The 25,301-nt window shown below is 36.2% G+C and overlaps 1 protein-coding gene across 1 annotated transcript in view; it reads left to right on the forward strand.

The window, feature by feature from the left end:
* The window catches only part of BANK1 (B cell scaffold protein with ankyrin repeats 1), a 485,106-nt gene that overhangs the window by 106,472 nt on the left and 353,333 nt on the right, over nucleotides 1-25,301 (forward strand). The window contains exon 5 of the mRNA XM_044681628.1: nucleotides 22,681-22,760. Coding sequence (XP_044537563.1) covers nucleotides 22,681-22,760 — 80 coding nt within the window. The remainder of the gene's footprint in view (nucleotides 1-22,680; nucleotides 22,761-25,301) is intronic.

A 25,301-nucleotide genomic window follows, 5' to 3' on the forward strand; every position in this document is an offset into this window, starting at 1 on the left:
CCTGTGAAATTAACTAAAGCCTGTGGTTAATTTCAGTTCAGTCTATTTCCCTCAGTTTGTCTCTAAGTCTAAGTCCCAGTCTGTAAAGCCTGCTGTCATTGCCTGTTTATATTAATTCTCCCTCTCCCTGAAGATCTTTGTTTCCTTTCAGTGTTATACTCCTGACTTCAGCCATATTATATCCTGAATCTCCTTATTCCAGCCTACCTGTAACCTAGATTTCCTACTTAGCAAGTCCCTGACAACCTCCTTTCAAAATCCCCTTTTACCACACACGTTTCCTCAATTTATCCCCATTACAGTTAGGAAGTGTCTTTAACCTAACAAATGTAATTATTTTTGAGGGGATAGTAGAATCTCACCCTCATACTGTGATTCTGAATCAATCAATAAGTATTTATCAATACTTAAATCTAGTGCCTTTCTTCTGTTAATTACTTCCTATTTAACCTGTATATTTATCCTCTATATAGCTTCCTTGGGTTTTATCTACACACTATACCACCAGTGTTTAGGACAGTGCCTGGAACATAGTAGGCATTTAATTAATGTTGACAGTGATTGATTGAAAAGCCAGGGACTGCTAGGATGGACATACAAATAAGAAAAATGAAACCATCCCTACTTGCAGTGAGTTTTCATTCTAATGGGTGAAGTCAGAGGTACAAAATAATATATAAGTATATTATACAATGTATAACAAATATACAATGTATAACATAAATACAATAAATATGTAACTAATATATATAATATAAATATATATAATGTATAAGTGTATATATATAATATATATGTAACTAATATATATATATGTATGTTATATATATATACATATGTATAAAGTACTTTGAGAGACAGTTGAGACTTCATGTAGAAGATGGTGCCTGAATAACTTCTGATACTAGAGATTTTATTTTGTCCCCAATACTGATAGATTGACTGAGGATTCTTTTTTAAGCAGCCATATAGTTAAGTCAAACAGCTGTGGGAAGAATGTCTCAGGAAAAGACAGGCACTGAAGTACCATTTATTTCACAGGGTTATTTGAGCACTCTTGACATAACGTCTATATTGTAACCGCAAAATAAGAACAAAAGTAATAGTGCATGTTTGTAATGCAGACTCATTTTCTGGTGACAAATTTGCCTTATCTTCTACCATAGGCATTCCATTTATAACAAAAACACCTATAACAAAAAGATTAATAAAAATGATCCATGGTATTATTGGTATTTTCAAATTCTTGTTTTGATTTTGCTTTTGTTCTTGGAGAAGAAAATATGCCTTGAAGATTTATGATAAAATGTACTTCATCAGCCCTGAACAAAGTAATTGTAATTTGTAAAATGTATATTGTACTTATTTTTTTATAGCTCTCAGGTGAAGGTTAAGTAAAATGAATGCCTTACAGTTATGACATATCTGGAAAATACTAAACTCCTTTCTTACCTTTAGAGTGGAAATAATAACAGAGCATTAGCCTTGAGTCAGGATGTCCTGAGTTCATCTGACATCAAGTATTAGCTGAGTGACCCTGAGCAAGTCATTTAACTTCTGTTTCAGCTTCCTCAACTATACATGGATCTAATGGTAGCACCTACTTCCCAGGGTTATTGTGAAGATCAGATTATTTGTAAAGTGCTTAAAAGAGTGTCTGGTATATCACAGACATTTAGAAATGTTTATTCACTTCCCTTCCTTCTTTACTTACTACTATGGCAAAAGCCACCATATGCATACATCCCCAGACTTCTTCCTGTCATTAAGAAGACTTTGGATATAAAGAGTAAACTCATAGATCAATTGAGATTGTTATAAGCAGAAAGGAATTCTCTTTCTAACATGAGTATAGCTCCAGGGTAGCAGAATTCTTTTTTTTAAAGCCCTTATCTTCTGTCTTAGAATTAATATCATACATTGGTTCCAAGGCTATTAAGTGACTTGCCCAGGGTCACACAGCTGAGAACTATCTGAAGCTGGGTTTGGACCTAAAGCTGTAATATATCCATACCTACTCTGTTTGAATTAATTCAGAGAATGGTTCTAAATGACCTAAAAATTGTTGATTTGAGTGCTTCCATATCCAAAGGATTCCAAAGAAACAGACCTCTTGTCATTAGACCTGGCTATCAACTGAGCCACCTAGCAACCCAGGATAGCAGAATTCTTACAATCCTGCTATAAATTTATAAATCATATAGCAAGGCAAATTAACCCCCACCCAAAACTAGAGAGATTGGGATTTACGACTACATTGAAAAGCCCACACTGCACTAAATGTGGTAAAAGAAATAGCTTAGAAATGATAAAGAGTATTTATTCTAGATTGGATATTTCTGATACAAGTTTCATTCTTATTTAATTACTGTGTAGTGATAAATATATGTGAATGCTTATATCTTTAAATGTCATCTAGTTGACTTCCCGGTTAAGATGGCAGCAGATTAAAAAGCAGCTGCTTAACATCTCCTAACCAAAACATACAGGACTCCTCAAGAAGACATAAAAACAAATCCAGAGGAACAAAGGGACCCCAAAACAGGGCGCAGCATTGAAGGTATGTGGAATCAGGGCATTTCCATGCTATAAAGGGGTGAAACAGCTCTCACTAAAATGCGAGCTGAGCAACCCCCTCTCCCACCCCACACCACCTACAGTACCAAAGCCAGCTCAAAAGAGTTAGAGCAAGTTTAGGGCAAGCATTAAGTCCTTGGCAGCTACCTGGGGTCACCAGGGCCTTCACCTGAGAGAAGCAAGACTTAAGACCCCCAAGAGGCTAAAGAATGCATGGACTTTTAACACAGACCCTGAGCTCAGGCATGAGTACGGGCGTGGATGCAAGAGCACACACGGATCCTAAGCCCAGGCAAGGACTTGGATGCTGAGCACAGGCGAGGGCCTTGAGTGGGGACCCAGTGCAGAGGAGGTGCATGACAGTAGAAGCAGCACCCTGAGACTGTTAAAGGAGCCTCGGGCACAGGAACAAGCAAGGGGAATACCAGGAGGTATGACCCTGAGAACAACTAGACCTGAGACCTCAGGAGCCTAAAGAGCGCAGACAGACCCTGAGTGTGAAGATAAACCTGCGAGGGCACAGGGCTAACAATGCCAAGACAGAGACAAGAACCCCAAAAGAGAAAGATCATCAAGAAGAAATCTGTAACACTCAACAACTTTTACACAGATAAAATCCAGGCAACAAAGCAAACAGCAGAGGAGAAAAACAAGTAATCATGTCCAAACCTTCCCAAATGATGAAAACTGGCCATAAGCTATTGAAGAGTTCAAATCTGAGATGATGAGAAAGATGGAAGAGATTTGGTGAGAGAAGTGGGAAATAGCTCAAAAGGAAATTAACAGATAAGAAGACAGAAACTCCCAATTGGAGAAAGATGCCCCAAAATCAAATGAAATGGTAAGCAAATTGGAAACCAAAATCTGGCAAGAAAATAACAGTTTAAAAGTCAGAATTTCACAATTGGAAAGTGAGGAAAGTCAATTGAAGCCCAGAAATGACCAGATTGAAAAGGAAAACCAAACGATTATAGCCCAAAACCAGTCTCTAAAGGCTAGAATTGAGCAATTATAAGCTAATGATCTCTCAAGACAGCAAGAACAAATAAAACAAAGTCAAAAGACTGATAAAATAGAAGGAAACATGAAATATCTCAATGAGAAAGTGACAGACCAAGAAAACAGGTCTAGAAGAGACAATCTGAGAATCATTGGTCTTCCTGAAAAAGCAGAAATTAATAGAAATTTGGACTCCATACTAAAAGAAATTATTCAGCAAAATTGTCCTGAAGTTCTACAACAAGAGGGCAATATAGACATTGAAAGGATCTTTAGATCACCCTCTACACTAGACCCAGAAGACAACCCCCAGCAATATAATAGCCAAATTCAAGAGCTACCAAGTAAAAAAAAAATTTTTACAAGAAGCCAGAAAGAGACAATTCAGACATCAAGGAGCACCAATCAGTACCACACAGGACCTGGCAGCCTCCATGCTAAGAGACCGCAAGGCTTGGAATATGATATTCAGAAAGGCAAGAGAACTGGTTCTACAACCAAGGATCACCTACCCATCAAAACTAACTATACTTCCAGGGGAAAGTTTGGGCATTCAACAAAATAGAAGATTTCCAAGTATTTGCACAAAAAAGACCAGGATTAAATGGAAAGTTTGATATCCAACCACAAAAATCAAGAGAAACTTGAAAAGGTAAATAAGAAACAGAGGGGAAAGAAAGAAAACTCGTATTTTTTAAATTTGCCTCTGTAAGGGCTTCAATATGATCTAATTATTTGTATTCTTATGTGGAGAAATGTTATGTATAACTCTCTATAAGGAACTCTATTCACTATTATGGTATTCACTATTATAGTAATTAGAAGAATTATTCATAGGGAGAGGTTGGAATACTAAATGGTCTAACATGAAATGGGGGTGGCAAAGAGGGGGTGAATAGTAGAGTACACCAAGAGAAACTTGAATGAATAAGAAAAATATGGTATTCTATTTCACACAAAGAGGGCATGGGAAGGGGAAGGGATGAATACTATTATAAGAAGGAGAGGAAGAGAGCATTAAGAGGTAATATTTAAACCTTACTCTCATTGTAATTAACTCTGAGAGCGAAGAGTAGCTTAATCCATTGTGATATAAAACTCTATCTAACTCTACTTAGAAAGTCAGAAGGGATAAACCAAGAGGAACAGGGGAAATTTGGAAAACAATATGGGAGAGATTAGGTTTAGATCAACATCTCATACCCTACACCAAGATAAATTCAGAATGGGTGAATGACTTGAATATAAAGAGGAAAACTATAAATAAGTTAAGCGAACATAGAATAGTTTACTTGTCATATCTCTGGCAAAAGAAAGATTTTAAATCCAAGCAAGAGTTACAGAAAATTACAAAATGTAAAATAAATGATTTTGTTTATATCAAACAAAAAACTTTTGTACAAATAAAAACAATGTAGCCAAAATCAGAAGGGAAACAAGAAGTTGGGAAAAAATCTTTATAACAAAAAACTCTGACAGGGGTCTAATTAATCAAATATACAAGTAGTAAAACCAATTGTATAAAAAATCAAGCCATTCCCCAATTGATAAATGGGCAAGAGACATGAATACTCAATTTTCAGGTAAAGAAATCAAATGTATCAATAAGCACATGAGAAAGTGTTCCAAATCTCTAATAATTAGAGAAATGCAAATCAAAACAACTCTGAGGTATCACCTCACACCTAGCAGAATGGCTAAAATGAAAGAAGGGGAGAGTAATGAATGTTGGAGGGGATGTGGCAAAATTGGGACATTAATGCATTGTTGGTGGAGTTTTGAACTGATTCAGCCATTCTGGCTGGCAATTTGGAATCATGCTCAAAGGGCTATAAAAGACTGCCTGCCCTTTGATCCAGCCATACCATTGTTGGGTTTGTACCCCAAAGAGATCATAGATAAACAGACTTGTACGAAAATATTTATAGCTTTGCTTTTTGTGGTGGCAAAAAATTGGAAAATGAGGATATGTTCTTCAATTGGGGAATGGCTGAACAAATTGTGGTATATGCTGGTGATGGAATGTTGTTGGGCTAAAAGGAATAATAAACTGGAGGAATTCTATGTGAACTGGAAAGACCTCCAGGAACTAATGCAGAATGAAAGGAGCAGAGCCAGAAGAACATTGTACACAGTGACCAATACACTGTGGTTGAATAGAATGTAATTTACTTCTGTACTAGCAACAATGCAATGACCCAGGACAATTCTGAGGGATTTATGGAAAAGAACACTACCCACATTCAGAGGAAGAACTACAGGAGTAGAAACAAAAGAAAAACAACTGCTTGAACACATGGGTTGAGGCGGATATGATTAGGGATGTAGACTCGAAACGACCACATCAATGCAACTATCAACAATTTGGAAATAGGTCTTGATTGATGAAACATGTTAAAACCAGTGGAAATAAATATCAGCCTTTGCGGGGGGGGTTGCTCTGGGGGTGAAGGGGAAAGTAAGAGCATGAATTATTTAACCATGTTAACTTTTCTAAAAAATAAATATTAATAAATGTTTAAAAAATAAATGTCACCTAGTTAAGGGATTCAGACATTTTGGAAATAGGACATTATATAATCATTTTGTTAAAGAAGAGAGAATGCACTGAAAAATCATATAAGGTAGCTACTGTTTGTTTTTATTTGTGCAGGGAATTCCTAGTAGGGAAACTGGCTCTAAAAACATAGAGCATCAACAACATAAAGTTTTAGCGTATTTTCAGTGGACACTTCAGGAAAGTATTATTTTTCCAAGTCTGTACAAGTCAGAGGCAAAACTTGAACTGAAATCTCTGACTCTGAGAGTGGCTTGTTATGTACTCAACTCTATGACCTTAAGGGTACAACAGCATCAGTTACAAAGCAGATTTATAAAGCTAACCCTGTTGCTAAAGCTGTAACTTGGGCCAATAATTTATAATGAAATCTTTCTAGTTGAAATGGTATTAATATGGCAGATACCATTGGCTTTACTGTGTTTCATTTTTCTAGGTAGTGCTGGAAACCTAAAAATCAGTATCCTGAAATTTTCCATAATCAATTAAAAGCTATTGTGTACAAAGTACCGAGTCTCACAACTGTTCTGTGAATTTGAGAGAAAGAATCATAATGAGAAATATGGTTTTGTTGTTGTATTTTTAATGAGGCACACTAGCCCTTAGAGCTCTCTTCCTACTTCACTTGTCATCTTTGCATCTTCCTATAGCTCTTTACCCCTTGAAAGGGAAATGATAAATAGGAACACACTAGCCCCAGATAGGTACAACTTCTGAAGTGTCTCACTCCCATGATTCTTTGAAAGAAGTGGAAGAAAAGAAAACACAATTTAAGAAGATCATTAGAATTCTCATCAAGTAATAGAAAAAGAAGTAACTTTTATTTAACTTGGATAAAGTGTTGAGCCTCTCCTCCTATTTAAAAAGCTATCCTGGGGTAACAGTGATTTATCTTGGCAAAGCAACAACCAGATACAATATAGTAAAAATATATTAAATCAGAAGGCAAAAACCAGATAGCAATTATTGATTAAAGCAGCATCTTTTAGCATCCTATTCTTTCAAGGAAAAAAAATGTCCTAGAACAGTGATGGGCAAACTTTTTAAAGAGGGGGCCAAAGGAAAGGAAATGCTCATCTGTCAGTCTGTTTCTAAGGTGACTCTTTCAAAATTTCATTGTATTGTATCCTACTCGTATTCGTTAGATTAGGAATAATGTCCCATGGCAGGATAAAATATTTCAGGGGCCTACATCTGGCCCACACCCATCACTGCCCTAGAATATATGTAATATTAAGGAATATTCCTTAGATTTCTGAATGAAAGCTTAGTTTTGTGTTATATAGAACCACCATTTTGAATTTGTGTATTTAAAAAAAAAACTTCTTTCTTCATTTTATATCCATTTCTTTTTATTAAAATATATTTTATTAATATATTTCCATTTAAATTAACACATATTTCTTCTTGTATTCTTCCTCATCCAGAAAGTCATCACAAATGAACAAATATGTAAAAATAAAAAACAGAAAAAAGGAAAAATTTCACCAAAATAAATCAATAAAATAAATATTTTGACATAACAGTCAATATTCTAAATGCATAGACCCCCTATCTCTTCAAAAGTATACATAGAGGATTTTTGCTTATCTCTATTATGAGTCAAAGCTTTTTTCTAGGAAATTTTATATGATTCATTTTCTTTTTTCATTTTAATATATTATTTTATTTTTTTGGAAAAAATTTCCATCATTATGTGATTCATGTTCTTTCTTTCCCCTCGACCTTCTCTGCACCACCCCCTACTCCCCAGGCCTATCAGATGTGCATTTCCACTGGGTTTTACATGAGTCATTGATCAAGACTTATTTCCATATTATGGATAGTTGTACTACAGTGGTCATTTAGAGTCTACATTCTAAATCATATCCACATCAACCTATGTGTTCTAGCAGTTGTTTTTCTTCTGTGTTTCTACTCCCACAGTTTTTCCTTTTGAATGTGAATAACATTCTCACATATAAGTACATCAGAATTGTCCTGGATCATTGTATTGCTGCTAGTTTATTACATTTGATTGTACCACAATGTATCTTTCCCTGTGTATAAGGTTCTCCTGGTTCTGCTCCTTTCACTGCATCAATTCCTGGAGGTCTTTCCTGTTCACCTGGAACTCCTCCAGTTTATTATTCCTTTTAGCACAATAGTATTCCATCACCAGCAGATAACACAATTTGTTCAGCCATTCCCCAATTGAAGGGTATATCCTCATTTCCCAATTTTTTGCCACTACAAAGACTGCGGCTCAAAATATTTTTGTCCATGTCTTTTTCCTTATGAACTGTTTGGGGTTTAAACCCACCAGTGGTATGGCTGGATCAAAAGGTAGACAGTCTTTTAGCACCCTTTGGGAATAGTTCCAAATTGCCATATAAAATGTTTAGATCAATTCACAACTCTACCAGCAATGCATTAATGTCCCAATTTTGCCACATCCACTTCAACATTTATTACTTTCCTTTGCTGTCATGTTAGCTAATCTGCAAGGTGTGAGGTGGTACCTCAGAGTTGTTTTGATTTGCATTTCTCTAATTTTAAGAGATTTAGAACATATTTTCATGTGCTTATTGATAGTTTTGATTTCTTTATCTGAAAATTGCCTATTCATGTCCCTTGCCCATTTATTGATTGTGGGATGGCTTGATTTTTTGTACAATTGATTTAGCTCCTTATATATTTGAGTAATTAGACCTCCACCTGAGTTTTTTGTTATAAAGATTTATTTCCCAATTTATTGTTTCTCTTTTAATTTTGGTACCATTGGTTTTGTCTGTACAAAACCTTTTTAGTTTAATGTAATCAAAATTATTTATTTTATATTTTGTAATTTTTTCTAACTTGTGCTTGGTTTTAAAATCTTTCCTTTCCCAGAGATCTGAAAAGTATACTTCCAAGCTCACCTAATTTACTTATAGTTTCCTTCTTTATATTCATGTCATTCATCTATTCAGAGTTTATCTTGGTGTAGGATATGAGACGCTGATCTAGACGTAATCTCTCCCATACTGTTTTCCAATTTTCTCAGCAATTTTTGTCAAATAGTAGATTTTTGTCCCAAAAGCTGGACTCTTTGGATTTATCATAGACTATCTTGCTGAGGCCACTTTCCTTAAGTCTTTTCAACTGATTTTCCCTTCTTTCTCTTAGCCAGGACCATATTGGGTTTTTTTTTAATTTTTTTTTTTTATTTTAAACCCTTAACTTCTGTGAATTGACATATAGGTGGAAGAGTGGTAAGGGTAGGCAATGGGGGTCAAGTGACTTGCCCAGGGTCACACAGCTAGGAAGTGTCTGAGGACAGATTTGAACCTAGGACCTCCTGTCTCTAGGCCTGGCTCTCAATCCACTGAGCTACCCAGCTGCCCCCTAGTACCATATTGTTTTGATGACCACTGCTTTATAGTACAGTTTAAGATCTGGTATTGCTAGCCCATCTTTCTTCACATTTTTTTCATTATTTCCCTTGATATTCTCAATTTTTGCCCTTCCAAATGAACTTTGCTATAGTTTTTTTTTTCTAATTCAGTAAAAAATTTTCTTGTTAGTTTGATAGGTATGGCACTAAATAAGTACATTAATTTGATTAGACTAGTCATTTTTATAATTTTATCTCATCTTATCCATGAGCAATCAATGGCTTTACAATTGTTTAGATTCAGTTTTATTTGTTTGTAAAGTGTTTTGTAGTTGTTTTCGTATAATTCCTGTGTTTGCTTTGGTAGATAGATCCCTAAGTATTTTATGTTGTCTAAGGTGATTTTTTTTTCCTATCACTTATTTTATTTTATTTTTTTAAACATTTATTAATAATCGTTTTTAACATAGTTACATGATTCATGCTCCTACTTTCCCCTTCACCCCCCGCACGCGCCCCCCCATAGCCGACACACATTTCCACTGGTTTTATCATGTGTTGTTGATCAAAACCTATTTCTAAATTGGTGTTACATGCATTGGTGTGGTGGTTTCGAGTCTACCTCCCCAATCATGTCCACCCCAACCCATGCATTCAAGCAGCTGTTTTTCTTACATGTTTCCTCTCCTGCAGTCCATCCTCTGACTGTGGGTAGTGTTCTTTACCATAAATCCCTCAGAATTGTCCTGGGTCATTGCATTGCTGCTGGTACAGAAGTCCATTACATTTGATTTTACCATAATATATCAATCTCTGTGTACAGTGTTTTTCTGGCTCTGCTCCTCTCACTCTGCATCAGTTCCTGGAGGTCTTTCCAGTTCACCTGGAACATCTCCACTTTGTTATTCCTTTTAGCACAATAGTATTCCATCACCAGCATATACCACAATTTGTTCAGCCATTCCTCAATTGAAGGGCATACCCTCCTTTTCCAGTTCTTTGCCACCACAAAAAGCACAGCTATAAATATTTTCGTACGAGTCTGTTTATCTACGATCTCTTTGGGGCACAAACCCAAAAATGGTATGGCTGGATCAAAGGGCAGGCATTTTTTATAGCCCTTTGAGCATAGTTCCAAATTGCCAGCCAGAATGGTTAGATCAGTTCACAACTCTACCAACAATGCATTAATGTCCAAATTTTGCCACATCCCCTCCAGCATTCATTACTCTCCCCTTCTTTCATTTTAAACCAATCTGCTAAGTGTGAGGTGATATTTCAGAGTTGTTTTGATTTGCATTTCTCTAATTATTAGAGATTTAGAACACTTTCTCATGTGCTTATTGATACTTTTGATTTCTTTACCTAAAAATTGCCTATTCATGTTTCTTACCCATTTGTCAATTGGGGAATGGCTTGATTTTTTATGCAATTGAATTAACTCCTTGTATATTTGAGTAATTAGACCCCTGTCAGAGTTTTTCGTTATAAAGATTTTTTCCCAATTTGTTGTTTCCCTTCTGATTTTGAATACATTGTTTTTGTTTGTACAAAAGCTTTTTAGTTTAATAAAATAAAAACCATTTAATTTTCATTTTATAATTTTCTCTAACTCTTGCTTGGTTTTAAAATCTTTCCTTTCCCAGAGATCTGACAAGTATACTATTCTGTGTTCACTTAACTTATTTATAGTTTGCCTTTTTATATTCCAGTCATCCACCCATTTCTGAATTTATCTTGATGTAGGGTATGAGATTTTGATCTAAACCTAATCTCTCCCATATTGTTTTCCAAATTTCCCAGCAGTTTTTGTCAAATACTGGATTCATGTCCTAAAAGTTGGGCTCTTTGGGTTTATCATACAATGTCTTGCTGATATAATTTACCCCAAGTCTATTCCACTGATCCTCCCTTCTGTCTCTTAGCCAGTACCATATTGTTTTGATGACTGCTGCTTTATAGTATAGTTTATTATCTGGTACTGCTAGACCCCCTTCGTTCACATTTTTTTGTCATTATTTCCCTCGATATTCTTGGTCTTTTGTTATTCCAAATGAAATTTGTTATAGTTTTTTCTAATTCAATAAAGAAGTGTTTTGGTAGTTTGATAGATATGGCACCAAATAGGTAAATTAATTTGTGTATAATGGTCATTTTTATTATGTTAGCTCATCCTACCCATGAGCAATCAATAGCTTTCCAATTGTTTAGATTCAGTTTTATTTGTTTGGAAAGTGTTTTGTAGTTGTTTTCATATAATTGCTGTGTTTGTTTTGGTAGATAGATTCCCAAGTATTTTATATTGTCTCAGGTGATTTCAAATGGTGTTTCTCTTTCTACCTCTTGCTGCTCTAATGTGTTGGAAATGTATAGAAATGCTGATGATTTATGTGCATTTATTTTGTATCCTGCAACTTTGCTAAAGTTGTTGATTATTTCTATAAGTTTCTTAGTTGATTCTCTAGGATTTTTTAAGTATACCATCATATCATCTGCAAAGAGTGTTACCTTGGTCTCCTCATTGCCTATTTTGATACCTTTGATTCCTTTTTCTTCTCTAATTGCTACTACTAGTGTTTCTAGTACTATGTTGAATAATAGCAGTGATAATGGGCATCCTTGTTTCACACCTGATCTTATTGGGAAGGATTCTAATTTATCTCCATTGCATATAATGCTTGTTAATGGTTTTAGGTATATACTGTTTAGTATTTTTAGGAAAGGTCCTTCTATTCCTATACGTTTCAGTGTTTTCAATAGGAATGGATGCTGTATTTTGTCAAAGGCTTTTTCGGCATCTATTGAGATAATCATGTGATTTTTGTTTGTTAGTTTGTTGATAAGGTCAATTATGTGGATGGTTTTCCTAATGTTGAACCATCCTTGTATACCTGGTATAAATCCCACCTGATCACAGTGGATGATCCTCTTGATCATTTGCTGGAGTCTCTTTGCTAGTATTCTATTTAGGATTTTTGCATCTATGTTCATTAGGGAGATTGGTCTGTAGTTTTCTTTCTCTGTTTTTGATCTCCCTGGCTTTGGAATCAGTACCATATTTGTGTCATAAAAGGAATTTGGTAGGACTCCTTCTTTGCTTATCATATCAAATAATTTGTATAGTATTGGGATTAGTTGTTCTTTGAATGTCTGATAGAATTCACTTGTGAATCCATCAGGCCCTGGCGATTTTTTCTTAGGGAGTTCTTTGATGGTTTCTTCAATTTCTTTTTCTGATATGGGATTATTAAGTATTGTATTTCTTCTGCTGTCAATCTAGGCAATTTATATTTTTGTAAATATTCATCCATATCTCTTAGATTGCCATATTTATTGCCATATAATTGGGCAAAATAGGTTTTTAATGATTGCCCTAATTTCCCCTTCATTAGCGGTGAGGTCTCCCTTTTCATCTTTGATACTGTCAATTTGGTTTTCTTCTTTCCTTTTTTTAATTAGATTGACCAGTACTTTGTATATTTTATCTGTTTTTTCAAAATACCAGCTTCTAATCTTATTTATTAATTCAATAGTTCTTTTACTTTCGATTTTATTAATTTCTCCCTTTATTTTTAGTATTTCTAATTTAGTTTTCATCTGGGGATTTTTAATTTGCTTGCTTTCTAATTTTTTTAATTTGCATGCCCAATTCATTAATCTCTGCCCTCCCTAGTATGTTAATATATGCACTCAAGGATATAAAATTCCCCCTGAGTACTGCCTTGGCTGCATCCCACAGAGTTTGGTAGCATGTCTCATCATTGTCATTCTCTTTAATGAAATTGTTGATTGTTTCTATGATTTCTTCTTTGACTAGCTGGTTTTGGAGAATCATATTATTTAATTTCCAATTAGTTTTTGATTTTCCTGTCCAGGTGCCCTTACTAATTATTATTTTTATTTCATTATGACCTGAGAAAGTTACATTTATTATTTCTCCTCTTTTGCATTTGTTTGCAATGTTTCTATGCCTTATTACATTTTCAATCTTTGTGAATGTACCATGTGCAGCTGAAAGGAAGGTGTATTCCTTTTTGTCTCTATTTTTCTCCACATATCTATTAAATCTAATTTTTCTAAGACTTCATTCATCTCTCTTACCTCTTTCTTATTTTTTTTGTTTGATTTATCTAGATCTGAAAGAGGAATATTTAGAGATCCCACTAGTATGGTTTTACTATTTTAAGAAAATATAAGGTAATCGGGTCACCAGGGATATTACAATAAACTAAGGGGTTTGTGGGAAACACACTTTAGGTTTTATGAGAGACTGGAACAGGGTGAAGAGACCAGAGTTTTTCTGGATCTCTACAGGAATGGCAGTTGATCTTAACTGTCACCCAGCTTCCACTAAACCAGAATATAGTAACAGGCTAACAAGGTAAAAGGGACTTAACAGCTTTAATTATGTTATACTAAAAAGGTGGGAAAGGATTTCTATACTAAAATCTGAGGGATAAAACCACAAGGCAATGGGAGGACTTATTCTACTCTTATCTAAGTGATCTAAACTAACAGGGTCCAAGGAGCTATAAATGGAGTCTCTGGGTTTCTGCCTCAAACCTGGAACCTGCCAGGCTTGAGTACAGCTAGGGCTTTGTGGCTTTGGGATTCTCACTGCAATCCACTGATGATCTCTGGATGCCAGGAGCTAAAGTTGTTTCAGGAACCAAGTAGAAAAGGGTTTGCTTGAAGCACTGTCCTCTTCTCTTGGTTCTGTAGATCTTGTCCTTTCCTTAAATGTCACACCATAGAGGATCCCAGGGGAAAACAGGAAACAGGGTGTCCTTTGCTCTGAGGTCTCCCAGGCTGGCAACAGTTTTGCCCACCACTAATGGAGTCCACACACAGAGCACAAGCAGACTTCCTCCTCCTTCATTCCAACCTGGAATTCCCAGCTCCAGCTCCTTCCTGCTAGGTACATCTTAATTCCTAATAACTAGCTAATCTCATCTTGCTCATAACAGTTCCCCCCTTTGCACAAAGCCAAAATTACCAAAATTTTGGTATTTGTGCACTACAAACTAAACTAAAATTCTAACCCAAAATAACAAACAACCTACACTAACTCTATTCTATCTAACACTATCCTACTCTACCCTAATCTAGGGATTTCAACAAGGAAAGTTAAAAAGATAAATACATTGAACAGTTACATAGTTCAAAGCATAAAACAAGTAACTGCAAAAATTTCCAACAAAATCAACAAAATCAACAGTAAATATGAAATATCAACACAAAAGTCAAAACAAACATCAAACGTAACTCCTATTCTAATACAGAAATATCCTACTAACTAATAAATGTAAACCATTTTGGAAAAACATTTTAATACAACGTTGCATAAGTCTTTACATCAAAATTAAAACAAAACAGTAAACTCCCTTATGCAAATTACATTTGAATGTTTACAACTCAATTATATCAAATTATTCACAGAATTTACATTTATATACACACACATGATACATATAATATATACATAATGTATACATGCATAATATACATATTTACATGTATGTACACATAATATATACATATCAAATATACATATGTACACCCTTTACATATATACAATACTTACACTATAATACAATTTACAATATACACATATTATTTACACAAGTATTTACATTATTTGTGATATGTGATCTGCAGTATGTTATATGTTCTTCATGTAATGTAATTTTATGTCTGCTATATCTGCACTGTAATGTACATTAGTACCTTATCTTATCCTCTAACCTAATCTAATACCATATCTATTCCACTAAACTATTCTAAACTAACCCTAAGATAGTATATTAGTCTAGCTACATCTACCTAAAAACTAGCTAATCTTTGTTAGTAACTAACTATCCTTTGTTATTACTTACTTATTCTATAGTTAATTCTAATTTTGTTAGTATTTATACATTGTCTCATTCCATAAGGAACACACTGTATCCTAACATGTTTGTGTCTTATGTATCTGATTTATTATGTTGTTTCTTTGCTATATTGTGTTGCAACATGTTACTGATGGATGCATGATACCTAACAAAACTCCAGATCTTCTGTAGATCTCCTTTCTCCTTATGATGTTCCATTCCTCTAGGAAATCCTCTCCTCTTCTCCCAGTTTTCCTCTTCTCCTTTTCTCCATCGAAGGTCTTGATAGTTTTTTTGTTTTGTTTTGTTTTGTTTTTTTAATTTTAAACCCTTAACTTCTGTGTATTGACTTATAGGTGGAAGATTGGTAAGGGTAGGCAATGGGGGTCAAGTGACTTGCCCAGGGTCACACAGCTGGGAAGTGTCTGAGACAGGATTTGAACCTAGGACCTCCTGTCTCTAGGCCTGGCTCTCAATCCACTGAGCTACCCAGCTGCCGCATCTTGATAGTTTTATGTGCAATGTTGGATGCATATGAGTATGTAATGATACTATATACATTACTCAAAAACTTCCAAACTATTTAATCTAAATCATCCATGATTAATTCTCTTCTTTAAGAAAATCCTTGAAAATGAAGTTTTATCATTTCAATTCATAAGTTCATCAGTCTTAATACAAAGTCTATAAATCCTGAATCCTCTTCATCCATCTCCTCTTACATCTGAATGTCTCTTCTGCTGGAATGGTCCTCTCCTTACTGAACTTTCTGACTGCAGACTCTAATTGACTGAAGATCTCAAATTACACAATCTCTTCTTCTTCATCTTCATTATTAACAATCTCTACAGTTTCATTATCTATTCCATGTGCTAATTTAATGTGAGAACAATGATACCACGAATCTCTACCTAAAACTTTTACAAAAGATGGTGAAACTAATACAACAGTATAAGGACCTACCCAATTTTGTTCTGTTGCCCATGTTTTGGCAAAATTTTTCACATAGACCATATCACCTGGTTGAAAATTATGAAGAGAATAATACAATGGACCAGATTTAATAAATACTCCCATATCTTGTAATTCTCTTAGCCTCTGCTGTAAAGCACTTAAATATGAAGCAATTTGACAATCACCTCCTAAGAGTGATGCATAAACAGCCTTACAAATGTTTGCCTGCAATGGAGCATGTCCAAAGAACATCTCATATGATAATATATGTAGATCCACTCTTGGTCTCATATGTAGGTAAAACAAAGCTATGGGAAGAATCTCTGGCCATTTAAGATGAGTTTCAGCACAGAGTTTCCCAACCATAGTCTTGAGTTCCCTATTCATATTCTCCACCTGACCTGAACTTTGCGGATGGTATGGAACATGATATTTAGGTGTTATTCCTAGATTCTCATAGACTCTTCTAAGGATATCCTGAGTAAAATGAGATCCCTTATCCGAATCTATGGTTAAAGGTACACCAAATCTAGGCACAATTTCCTTAAGTAACACTTTCACCACAAAACTAGCTGTATTAGTATTTGATGGAAAAGCTTCAGGTCATTTAGTTAGTCTATTGACTATCACAAGGCAATACTTCCAGCTTTGGGCATACAGATATAGTCAATCTGTAAACTCTCAAATGGACAATATGCTAAAAGTCTACCACCCAAGCCTTTCTTTCTGAATGCACTTGGATTGACCTTTTGGCAGACTGGACAGCTATTACAGATCTTATTTGCAACAGTACTTATTCCAGGAGCAACCCATTGTCTCCTGATGGAATCCACAACAGCTTGTGTACCAAAATGACCTTTTGTGTCCATAGCTTGACACAAATAGGTATACAAATCTTTTGGTAACAATGGTCTTCCTGTATCAGTAATCCATATCCCATGTTCTTTCCTAGCTCCAAATTTATCCTTCCATTTCTCAATATCTGAGTCTACATAAGCTTTCTCTAGATCATCAGAATCAATAGATGTTAAATTCATCACATAGATTGGAGCATTCCGGGCTGCATACTTCACAGTGATATCAGCTCTATGATTTCCTTTAGAGACTGAATCTCTACCAGGAGTATGACTCCTACAATGAATTACGGCCAGCTGTTTTGGCTTCTGGATTGCTTCCAACAACTCAGTTATTATTCCTGCATGAGCTATTGGTTTTCCCGATGCAATAATAAAACCTCGTTGTTTCCAGATCATTCCTGTTGCATGGCAAACAGAAAATGCATATCGAGAGTCTGTGTAAATATTCACACGTTTACCTTCAGCTAGAAGACAGGCTTGCTTCAATGCCACCAATTCAGCACCTTGAGCACTAAGATTATTAGGTAATGAGCCATACCACAGTGTCTCAAATTCTGTGACAACTGCAGCACCAGTACGTCTAATTCCATTACATAAATATGATGATCCATCTGTGAATAACACTCAGTCTGGATTTTCGAGTGGAGTATCTTTTAAATCCATTCTAGGCATATCCAGAAGACCTACTACCTCAACACATTCATGCAATGGCTCAACATTCTTTGGTAAATCAGGAAGAAGAGTAGCTGGATTAAGTATGCTACATCTCTTCAACTTGATGTTCTCACTACCTAAGAGAATAATTTCATACTTAGCAATTTGTTGGTCAGAATATGCTTGAGTACGAAACTTCCTCATTAGTGCTTCTATCTGATGTGAACAATAGACAGTCAAAGGACATCCCAAAACTAGATCAGCTGACTTCTGGACTAACACAGCTGCTGCAGCTACCCCCCTTAGACAGGGTACTGTCCCCACAGCTATTGGATCTAATTGACAGCTGTAATACCCAATTGGACAATAACTTTGTCCAAGAGCCTGTGTCAACACACTAGAAGCTATACCCTTCCTTTCACTGACAAACAGCTGAAAAGGTTTCTCATAGTCCGGGATTCCTAACGCAGGTGCAGATAGAATGGCTTCTTTCAGCTTATCTAAGGCTAATCGATGTTCAGGCTTTAGTTTCAGAGGTTCTGGTTCTGTATTCCTGGTCAGATCTGTTAAACACTTAGTTATTCCACTATATCCAGGAATCCATTGTCTACAGAAACCAGTAGTTCCAAGAAGAGCTCTAAGTTGTTTTTTAGTTTTCGGTGCACTCAATTTTTGTATGTCAGCTATTCTCTTTTGTGTAATACTTCTGGAACCCTCTGATAACACGACTCCAACATATTGCACCCTGGGTAAAACGAATTGTAATTTCGCTTTTGAGATTTTATGTCCTCATTTATAAAATTCAATCAAAAGAATCTTGCTGTCTCTAAGACACACCTTTGCATTTGGGGATGCTAGAAGAATATCATCCACAAAATGCACCAATTTACTCTCTTTAAATTTAATAGTTTGCAGATCTCAATTTAGAATTTGAGAAAATTGAGATGGTGACTCGGTATACCCTTGTGGGAGACGAGTCAAGGTCCATTGTATCTTTTCCCACATAAAAGCAAAGATCTTTTGAGAATCCTTGTGAATTGGAATGGAGAAAAACGCAGAACATAAATCTACCATGGTGAAATATCTAGCCTGACTCATAATGGAAGAAATTATAGCAGCTGGACGTGGGACAACTGGATGTGTCTTGATGACATAATCATTTACCACTCTTAGATCTTGAATAAATCGGTAAACAGGTCAGCCATTTTCATCCGGTTTGGCTTCTTTATAGGCAAAATCTGTGTATTGTAATCAGAAAAGCATGGTATTATTATCCCTTGTTGGATTAGAGACTCAATAATAGGACAAATACCCTCTATTGCCTCCTTAGTCAAGGGATACTGAGGCATACAAGGAACTGGTCCTTCCTTTGTCCTCGCCCTGGCCGGAATAGCTGGTTTTAGCAACCCAACATCTGTTGATGATTTTGACCACAAATCCTTAGGTATATCCTCAGGTATTGGATAGATAGTACCTAAATCATCCTCTGTACTGCTAGAATCTAAGAAAAGCAATGGAAAAGCCTTCAAAGATTCCTCTGGGAGATGCAAAGAAATATCACCAGATTCAGTACATTGGATAGTAGCTCTTAATTTACACAATAGATCTCTTCCCAACGGATTCATAGGACACTCCGGAACACACAAAAATGAATGTTCCACCAAAAGTGGTCCTGGGTCACCATTTTTGGTTGCAATTTAGCTACTCTCAGAGTCACACCTGTCGCACCAACAACATCCATTGTTCCAACAGCTCTACAATCTGCAGGAAAGCTTTGCAAAACTGATTTACTTGCGCCGGTATCCAAAAGAAGGTCGTAAATCTGATCTCCAATACTTAAAGACACATATGGTTCAGTACTATTGAGAGGTTGGAAAGTTTCCAACACTGAAGCGAAAACAGTAACATCAGAACAAAGCTCAGCCATTTCCTGTCCATCCAAGTTAACACCTTCAAGAATTACAGAATTTTGTTGATATATGCACTCAAGGATATCAATTTCCCCCTGAGTACTGCCTTGGCTGCATCCCACAGAGTTTGATAGGATGTCTCATCATTGTCATTATCTTCAATGAAATCGTTGATTGCTTCTATGATTTCTTCTTTGACAAATTGGTTTTGGAGAATCATATTATTTAATTTCCAATTAGTTTTTGATTTTCCTGTCCAGGTGCCCTTACTAATTATTATTTTTATTGCCTCATGATCTGAGAAGGTTTCATTTGTTATTTCTGCTCTTTTGTGTTTGTTTACAATGTTTCTGTGCCCTATTACCCAGTCAATCTTTGTGAATGTTAACCAATTGCATCTGAAAAGAAGGTGTATTCCTTTTTTGTCCCTATTTAATTTTCTCCACATATCTATTAAATCTAATTTTTCTAGGACTTCATTCACCTCTCTTACCTCATATTTATTTTTTGGTTTGATTTATCTAGATCTGAAAGAGGAATATTTAGATCCTCACTATTATGGTTTTACTATCTATTCCCTTCTTGAGCTCTTCCAGTTTCTCCTTTCTGAATTTGGATGCTATGCCACTTGGTGCATACATATTGAGCAGTGTTATTTCCTCATTGTTTATACTGCCTTTAATCAGGATGTAATGACCTTCCCTGTCTTTTTTAATCATATCTATTTTTACTTTGTCTTTGTCAGAAATCACAATAGCCACTCTTGCCTTCTTTTTCACATTTGACACCCAAAAGATTTTGTTCAGGCCCTGAACCTTAAACTTGTGTATGTCCACCTGCCTCATATGTGTTTCTTGTAGACAACATATGGTGGGATTTTGGTTTCTAATCCACTCTGCTATTTGCTTCCATTTTATGTGAGAGTTCATCCCATTCACATTCAAAGTTATAATTATCATCTGTGCATTTGCTGACATTTTTGTATTCTCCCCTATTCCTACCCCTTCTTCTTAATCTATTTCCTTTTAAACCAGTGGTTTGCTATTAAGCAGGTATCCCTTATCCCCTCCCTTGATTGACTTCCCTTTCTCCCCCCTCCCTTGTTATTCCCCTCTTTTTGTTTTGAAGGCCTAATAAATTCCCTCCCCCTTCTTCTCCCCTCCCTTTTTTGACCTCCCCACTCCCCTGCTCCCCTTGGTTTATCCCTTCTGACTTTCTCAGTGGGGTTAGATAGAGTTTTATATCTCAATGGATAGTATAGCTACTCTTCCCTCTCCAAGTTGATTACGCTGAGAGTAAGGTTTAAAAATTACCTCTTGATGCTCTCTTCCTCTCCTTCTTATAATAGTATTTGTCCCCTCCCCATCCCATGCCCTCTTTTTGTGTAATAGATTATCCTATTTTTCTTATTCTCTCAAGTTTCTCCTGGTGTCCCCCTCCATTCACTCTCCTCTTTCCCACCCCCCATATCATCTTAGACCATTTAGCACTCCACCCTCTCCCTATAAATCATTCTTTCAACCAGTATAACAGTGAATACTTAATAGTGAATGGAGTTCACTACAGAGACTTATACATAGCATTTCTGCACATAGGAATACAGATAATTAGATCTTACTGAGGTCCTTAAAATGGCAAATTTAAAAAATTATGAGTTTTCTTTCTTTCCCCTCTGTTTCTTATTTACCTTTTCATGTTTCTCTCTATTTTTGTGGCTGGATATCAAACTTTCCATTTAGCCTAAGTCTTTTCTGTGCAAATACTTGGAAATCTTCAATTTTGTTGAATGCCCATACTTTCCCCTGGAAGTATATAGTCAATTTTGATGGGTAGTTGATCCGTGGTTGCAGGCCCAGCTCTCTTGCCTTTCTGAATATCATATTCCAAGGTTTACGGTCTTTTAGCTTAGAGGCTGCCAGATCCTGTGTGATCCTGATTGGTGATCCTTGATATTTGAATTGTCTCTTTCTGGCTTCTTGTAAGATTTTTTTCTTTTATTTGGAAGTTCTTGAATTTGGCAATTATAGTTCTGGGCGTTTTCTTATCTGAATCGAATGTCAATGGTGATCTATGGATCCTTTCAATGTCTACATTGCCCTCTTGTTGTAGGACTTCAGGACAATTTTGCTGAATAATTTCTTTTAGTATGGAGTCCAGGTTTCTATTAATTTCTGGTTTTTCTGGAAGACCAATTATTCTCAAATTGTCTCTTCTAGACCGGTTTTCTTGGTCTGTCACTCTCTCATTGAGATATTTCATGTTTCCTTCTATTTTTTCAGTCTTTTGGCTTTGTTTTATTTGTTCTTGTTGTCTTGAGAGATCATTAGATTCTAATTGATCAATTCAAGCCTTTAAGGACTGGTTTTCAGCTATAATCTTTTGGTTTTCCTTTTCAATCTGGTCATTTCTGGGCTTCAGTTGACTTGCCTCACTTTCCAATTGCGAAATTCTGCCTTTTAAACTGTTATTTTCTTGCCTGATTCTCTTTTGAGCTACTTCCTATTTCTCTGACCAACTCTTTTCCAACTTTCTTATCATCTCAGTTTTGAACATTTCAAGAGCTTGTGACCAGTTTTGATTATCTTGGGATGGTTCGGATGTGATTGCTTGTTTTTTCTCCTCTTCTGATTGCTCGGTAGTCTGCATTTTCTCTGTGTAAAAGTTGTCGAGTGTTAAAGATTTCTTCTTCTTGTTGTTAATCTTTCTCTCTTTCTTCTGGACTTCTTGGATCTGGGTAGCCATTGTTAGCCCAGCAGCTTCTCAGCTTTATCCTCGCACTCAGCAACTGTTTGAGGTCTTTTGGCTCCTGAGGTCTGAGGTCTGGTTTTTTCCAAGGTCAAGCCCCCTGGTGGACCCTCTTGCTTGATCCTCTGCAGGAGGTTCCTTTACAAGTCTCAGGGCGCTGTTTCCACAGTCGTATACCCGTCTGCACTGGTTCCCCACTCAGGGTTTCTGAGCCTTCCCTCATGCCTGTGTCTGCCTCCTCCCGGTCTCCACTCGCACCTGCACTCTGAGCCCGCGCTCAAAGTTCGTGTGCATTCCTCAGCTTTTTGGGGTCCTAAATCTTCCTGCTCTCAGGAACAGGCCCTTGAGCTGCCAATGACTCAATGGGTGCCCCAAACTTGCTCTATTTCTTTTGACCTGACTTCGGCGCTGCAGGTGGTGTGTGTGGTGTGGGGGGGAGGGGAGCGGTGGTTCCTCAGCCCACAATTTAGTGAGAGCTGTTTCACCCCTTTATAGCATGGAAATGCCCCGATTCCACGTGCCTTTCATGCTGCACCCTGTTGTGGGGTCCGTCTGTTCGAATGGGTTTGTTTTTATGCCCCCTTGAGAAGTCCTGTATGTTTCGGTCAGGAGAGGTTAAGCTCTGCTTTTTACTCTGCCACCATCTTAACCTGGAACATAGTAGTATCCTTAAGTGCATTTATTAACAAATTAAGAAGGGCAGAGATTAATGAATTGGGCATGCGTCTCAAAACATTAGAAAGCAAGCAAATTAAAAATCCCCAGATGGAAATTAAATTAGAAATACTAAAAATCAAGGAAGAAATCAATAAAATCGAAAGTAAAAGAACTATTGAATTAATAAATAAGACTAGAAGCTGGTACTTTGAAAAAACAGATAAAATAGACAAAGTACTGGTCAATCTAATTAAAAAAAAGGAAAGAAGAAAACCAAATTGACAGTGTCAAAGATGAAAAGGGAGACCTCACCTCTAATGAAGGGGAAATTAAGGCAATCATTACAAACTATTTTGCCCAATTATATGGCAATAAATATAACAATTTAGGAGATGTGGATGAATATTTACAAAAATATAAACTGCCTAGATTGACAGCAGAAGAAATAGAATACCTAAATAATCCTATATCAGAAAAAGAAATTGAACAAGCCATCAAAGAACTCCCTAAGAAAAAATCGCCAGGGCCTGATGGATTCACAAGTGAATTCTATCAGACATTCAAAGAGCAACTAATCCCAATACTATACAAATTATTTGATATGATAAGTAAAGAAGGAGTCCTACCAAATTCCTTTTATGACACAAGTATGGTACTGATTCCAAAGCCAGGGAGATCAAAAACAGAGAAAGAAAATTACAGACCAATCTCCCTAATGAACATAGATGCAAAAATCTTAAATAGAATACTAGCAAAGAGACTCTAGCATGTAATTAAGAAGACCATCCACCATGATCACGTGGGATTTATTCCAGGAATGCAAGGATGGTTCAACATTAGGAAAACCATCCACATAATTAACCATATCAACAAACTAACAAACAAAAATCACATGATTATCTCAATAGATGCTGAAAAAGCCTTTGACAAAATATAGCATCTATTCCTAATCCCCTCCCTTGATTAACTTCCCTTTCTACCCCCTCCCTTATTATTCCCCTCTTTTTATTTTTAAAGGCCTAATAAATTCCCTCCCCCTTCTTCTCCCCTCTCTTTTTTGATCTCCCCTCCTCCCTGCTCCCCTTGGTTTATCCCTTCTGACTTTCTCAGTAGGGTTAGATAGAGTTTTATATATCAATGGATAGTATAGCTACTCTTCCCTCTCCAAGTTGATTATGCTGAGAGTAAGGTTTAAAAATTACCTCTTGATGCTCTCTTCCTCTCCTTCTTATAATAGTACTTCTCCCGTCCCCTTCCGATGCCCTCTTTGTGTGTAATAGAATATCCTATTTTTCTCATTCACTCAAGTTTCTCTTGATGTCCCCTGCTATTCACCACCCTCTTTCCCACTCCCCATATCATCTTAGACTATTTAGTATTCCACCCTCTCCCTATGAATTATTCTTCTGATTACTATAATAGTGAATAGAGTTCACTACAGAGAATTATACATTGCATTTCTCCACATAGGAATACAGATAATTAGATCTTACTGAGGCCCTTAAAAAGGCAAATTTAAAAAATTATGAATTTTCTTTCTTTCCACTCTGTTTCTTATTTACCTTTTCATGCTTCTCTCGATTTTTGTGGTTGGATATCAAACATTCCATTTAGCCCAGGTCTTTTCTGTGCAAATACTTGGAAATCTTCAATTTTGTTGAATGCCCATACTTTCCCCTGGAAGTATATAGTCAATTTTGATGGGTAGTTGATCCGTGGCTGAAGGCCCAGCTCTCTTGCCTTTCTGAATATCATATTCCAAGCCTTGCGGTCTTTTAGCGTGGAGGCTGCCAGATCCTGTGTGATCCTTGATATTAGAATTGCCTCTTTCTGGCTCCTTGTAAGATTTTTTCTTTTACTTGGACGGTCTTGAATTTGGCTATTGTATTCCTTGGCGTTGTCCTTTCTGGGTCTAGTGTAGAGGGTGATCTATAGATCCCTTCAATGTCTATATTGCCCTCTTGTTGTAGAACTTCAGGACAATTTTGCTGAATAATTTCTTTTAGTATGGAGTCCAAGTTTCTATTAATTTCTAGTTTTTATGGAAGACCAATGATTCTCAAATTGTCTCTTCTAGACCGGTTTTCTTGCTCTGTCACTTTCTTGTTGAGATATTTCATGTTTCCTTCTATTTTATCCGTCCTTTGACTTTGTTTTATTTGTTCT

This window comes from Gracilinanus agilis, chromosome 6 (genome assembly GCF_016433145.1).
Source record: "Gracilinanus agilis isolate LMUSP501 chromosome 6, AgileGrace, whole genome shotgun sequence".
NCBI classification, from domain to species: domain Eukaryota; kingdom Metazoa; phylum Chordata; class Mammalia; order Didelphimorphia; family Didelphidae; genus Gracilinanus; species Gracilinanus agilis.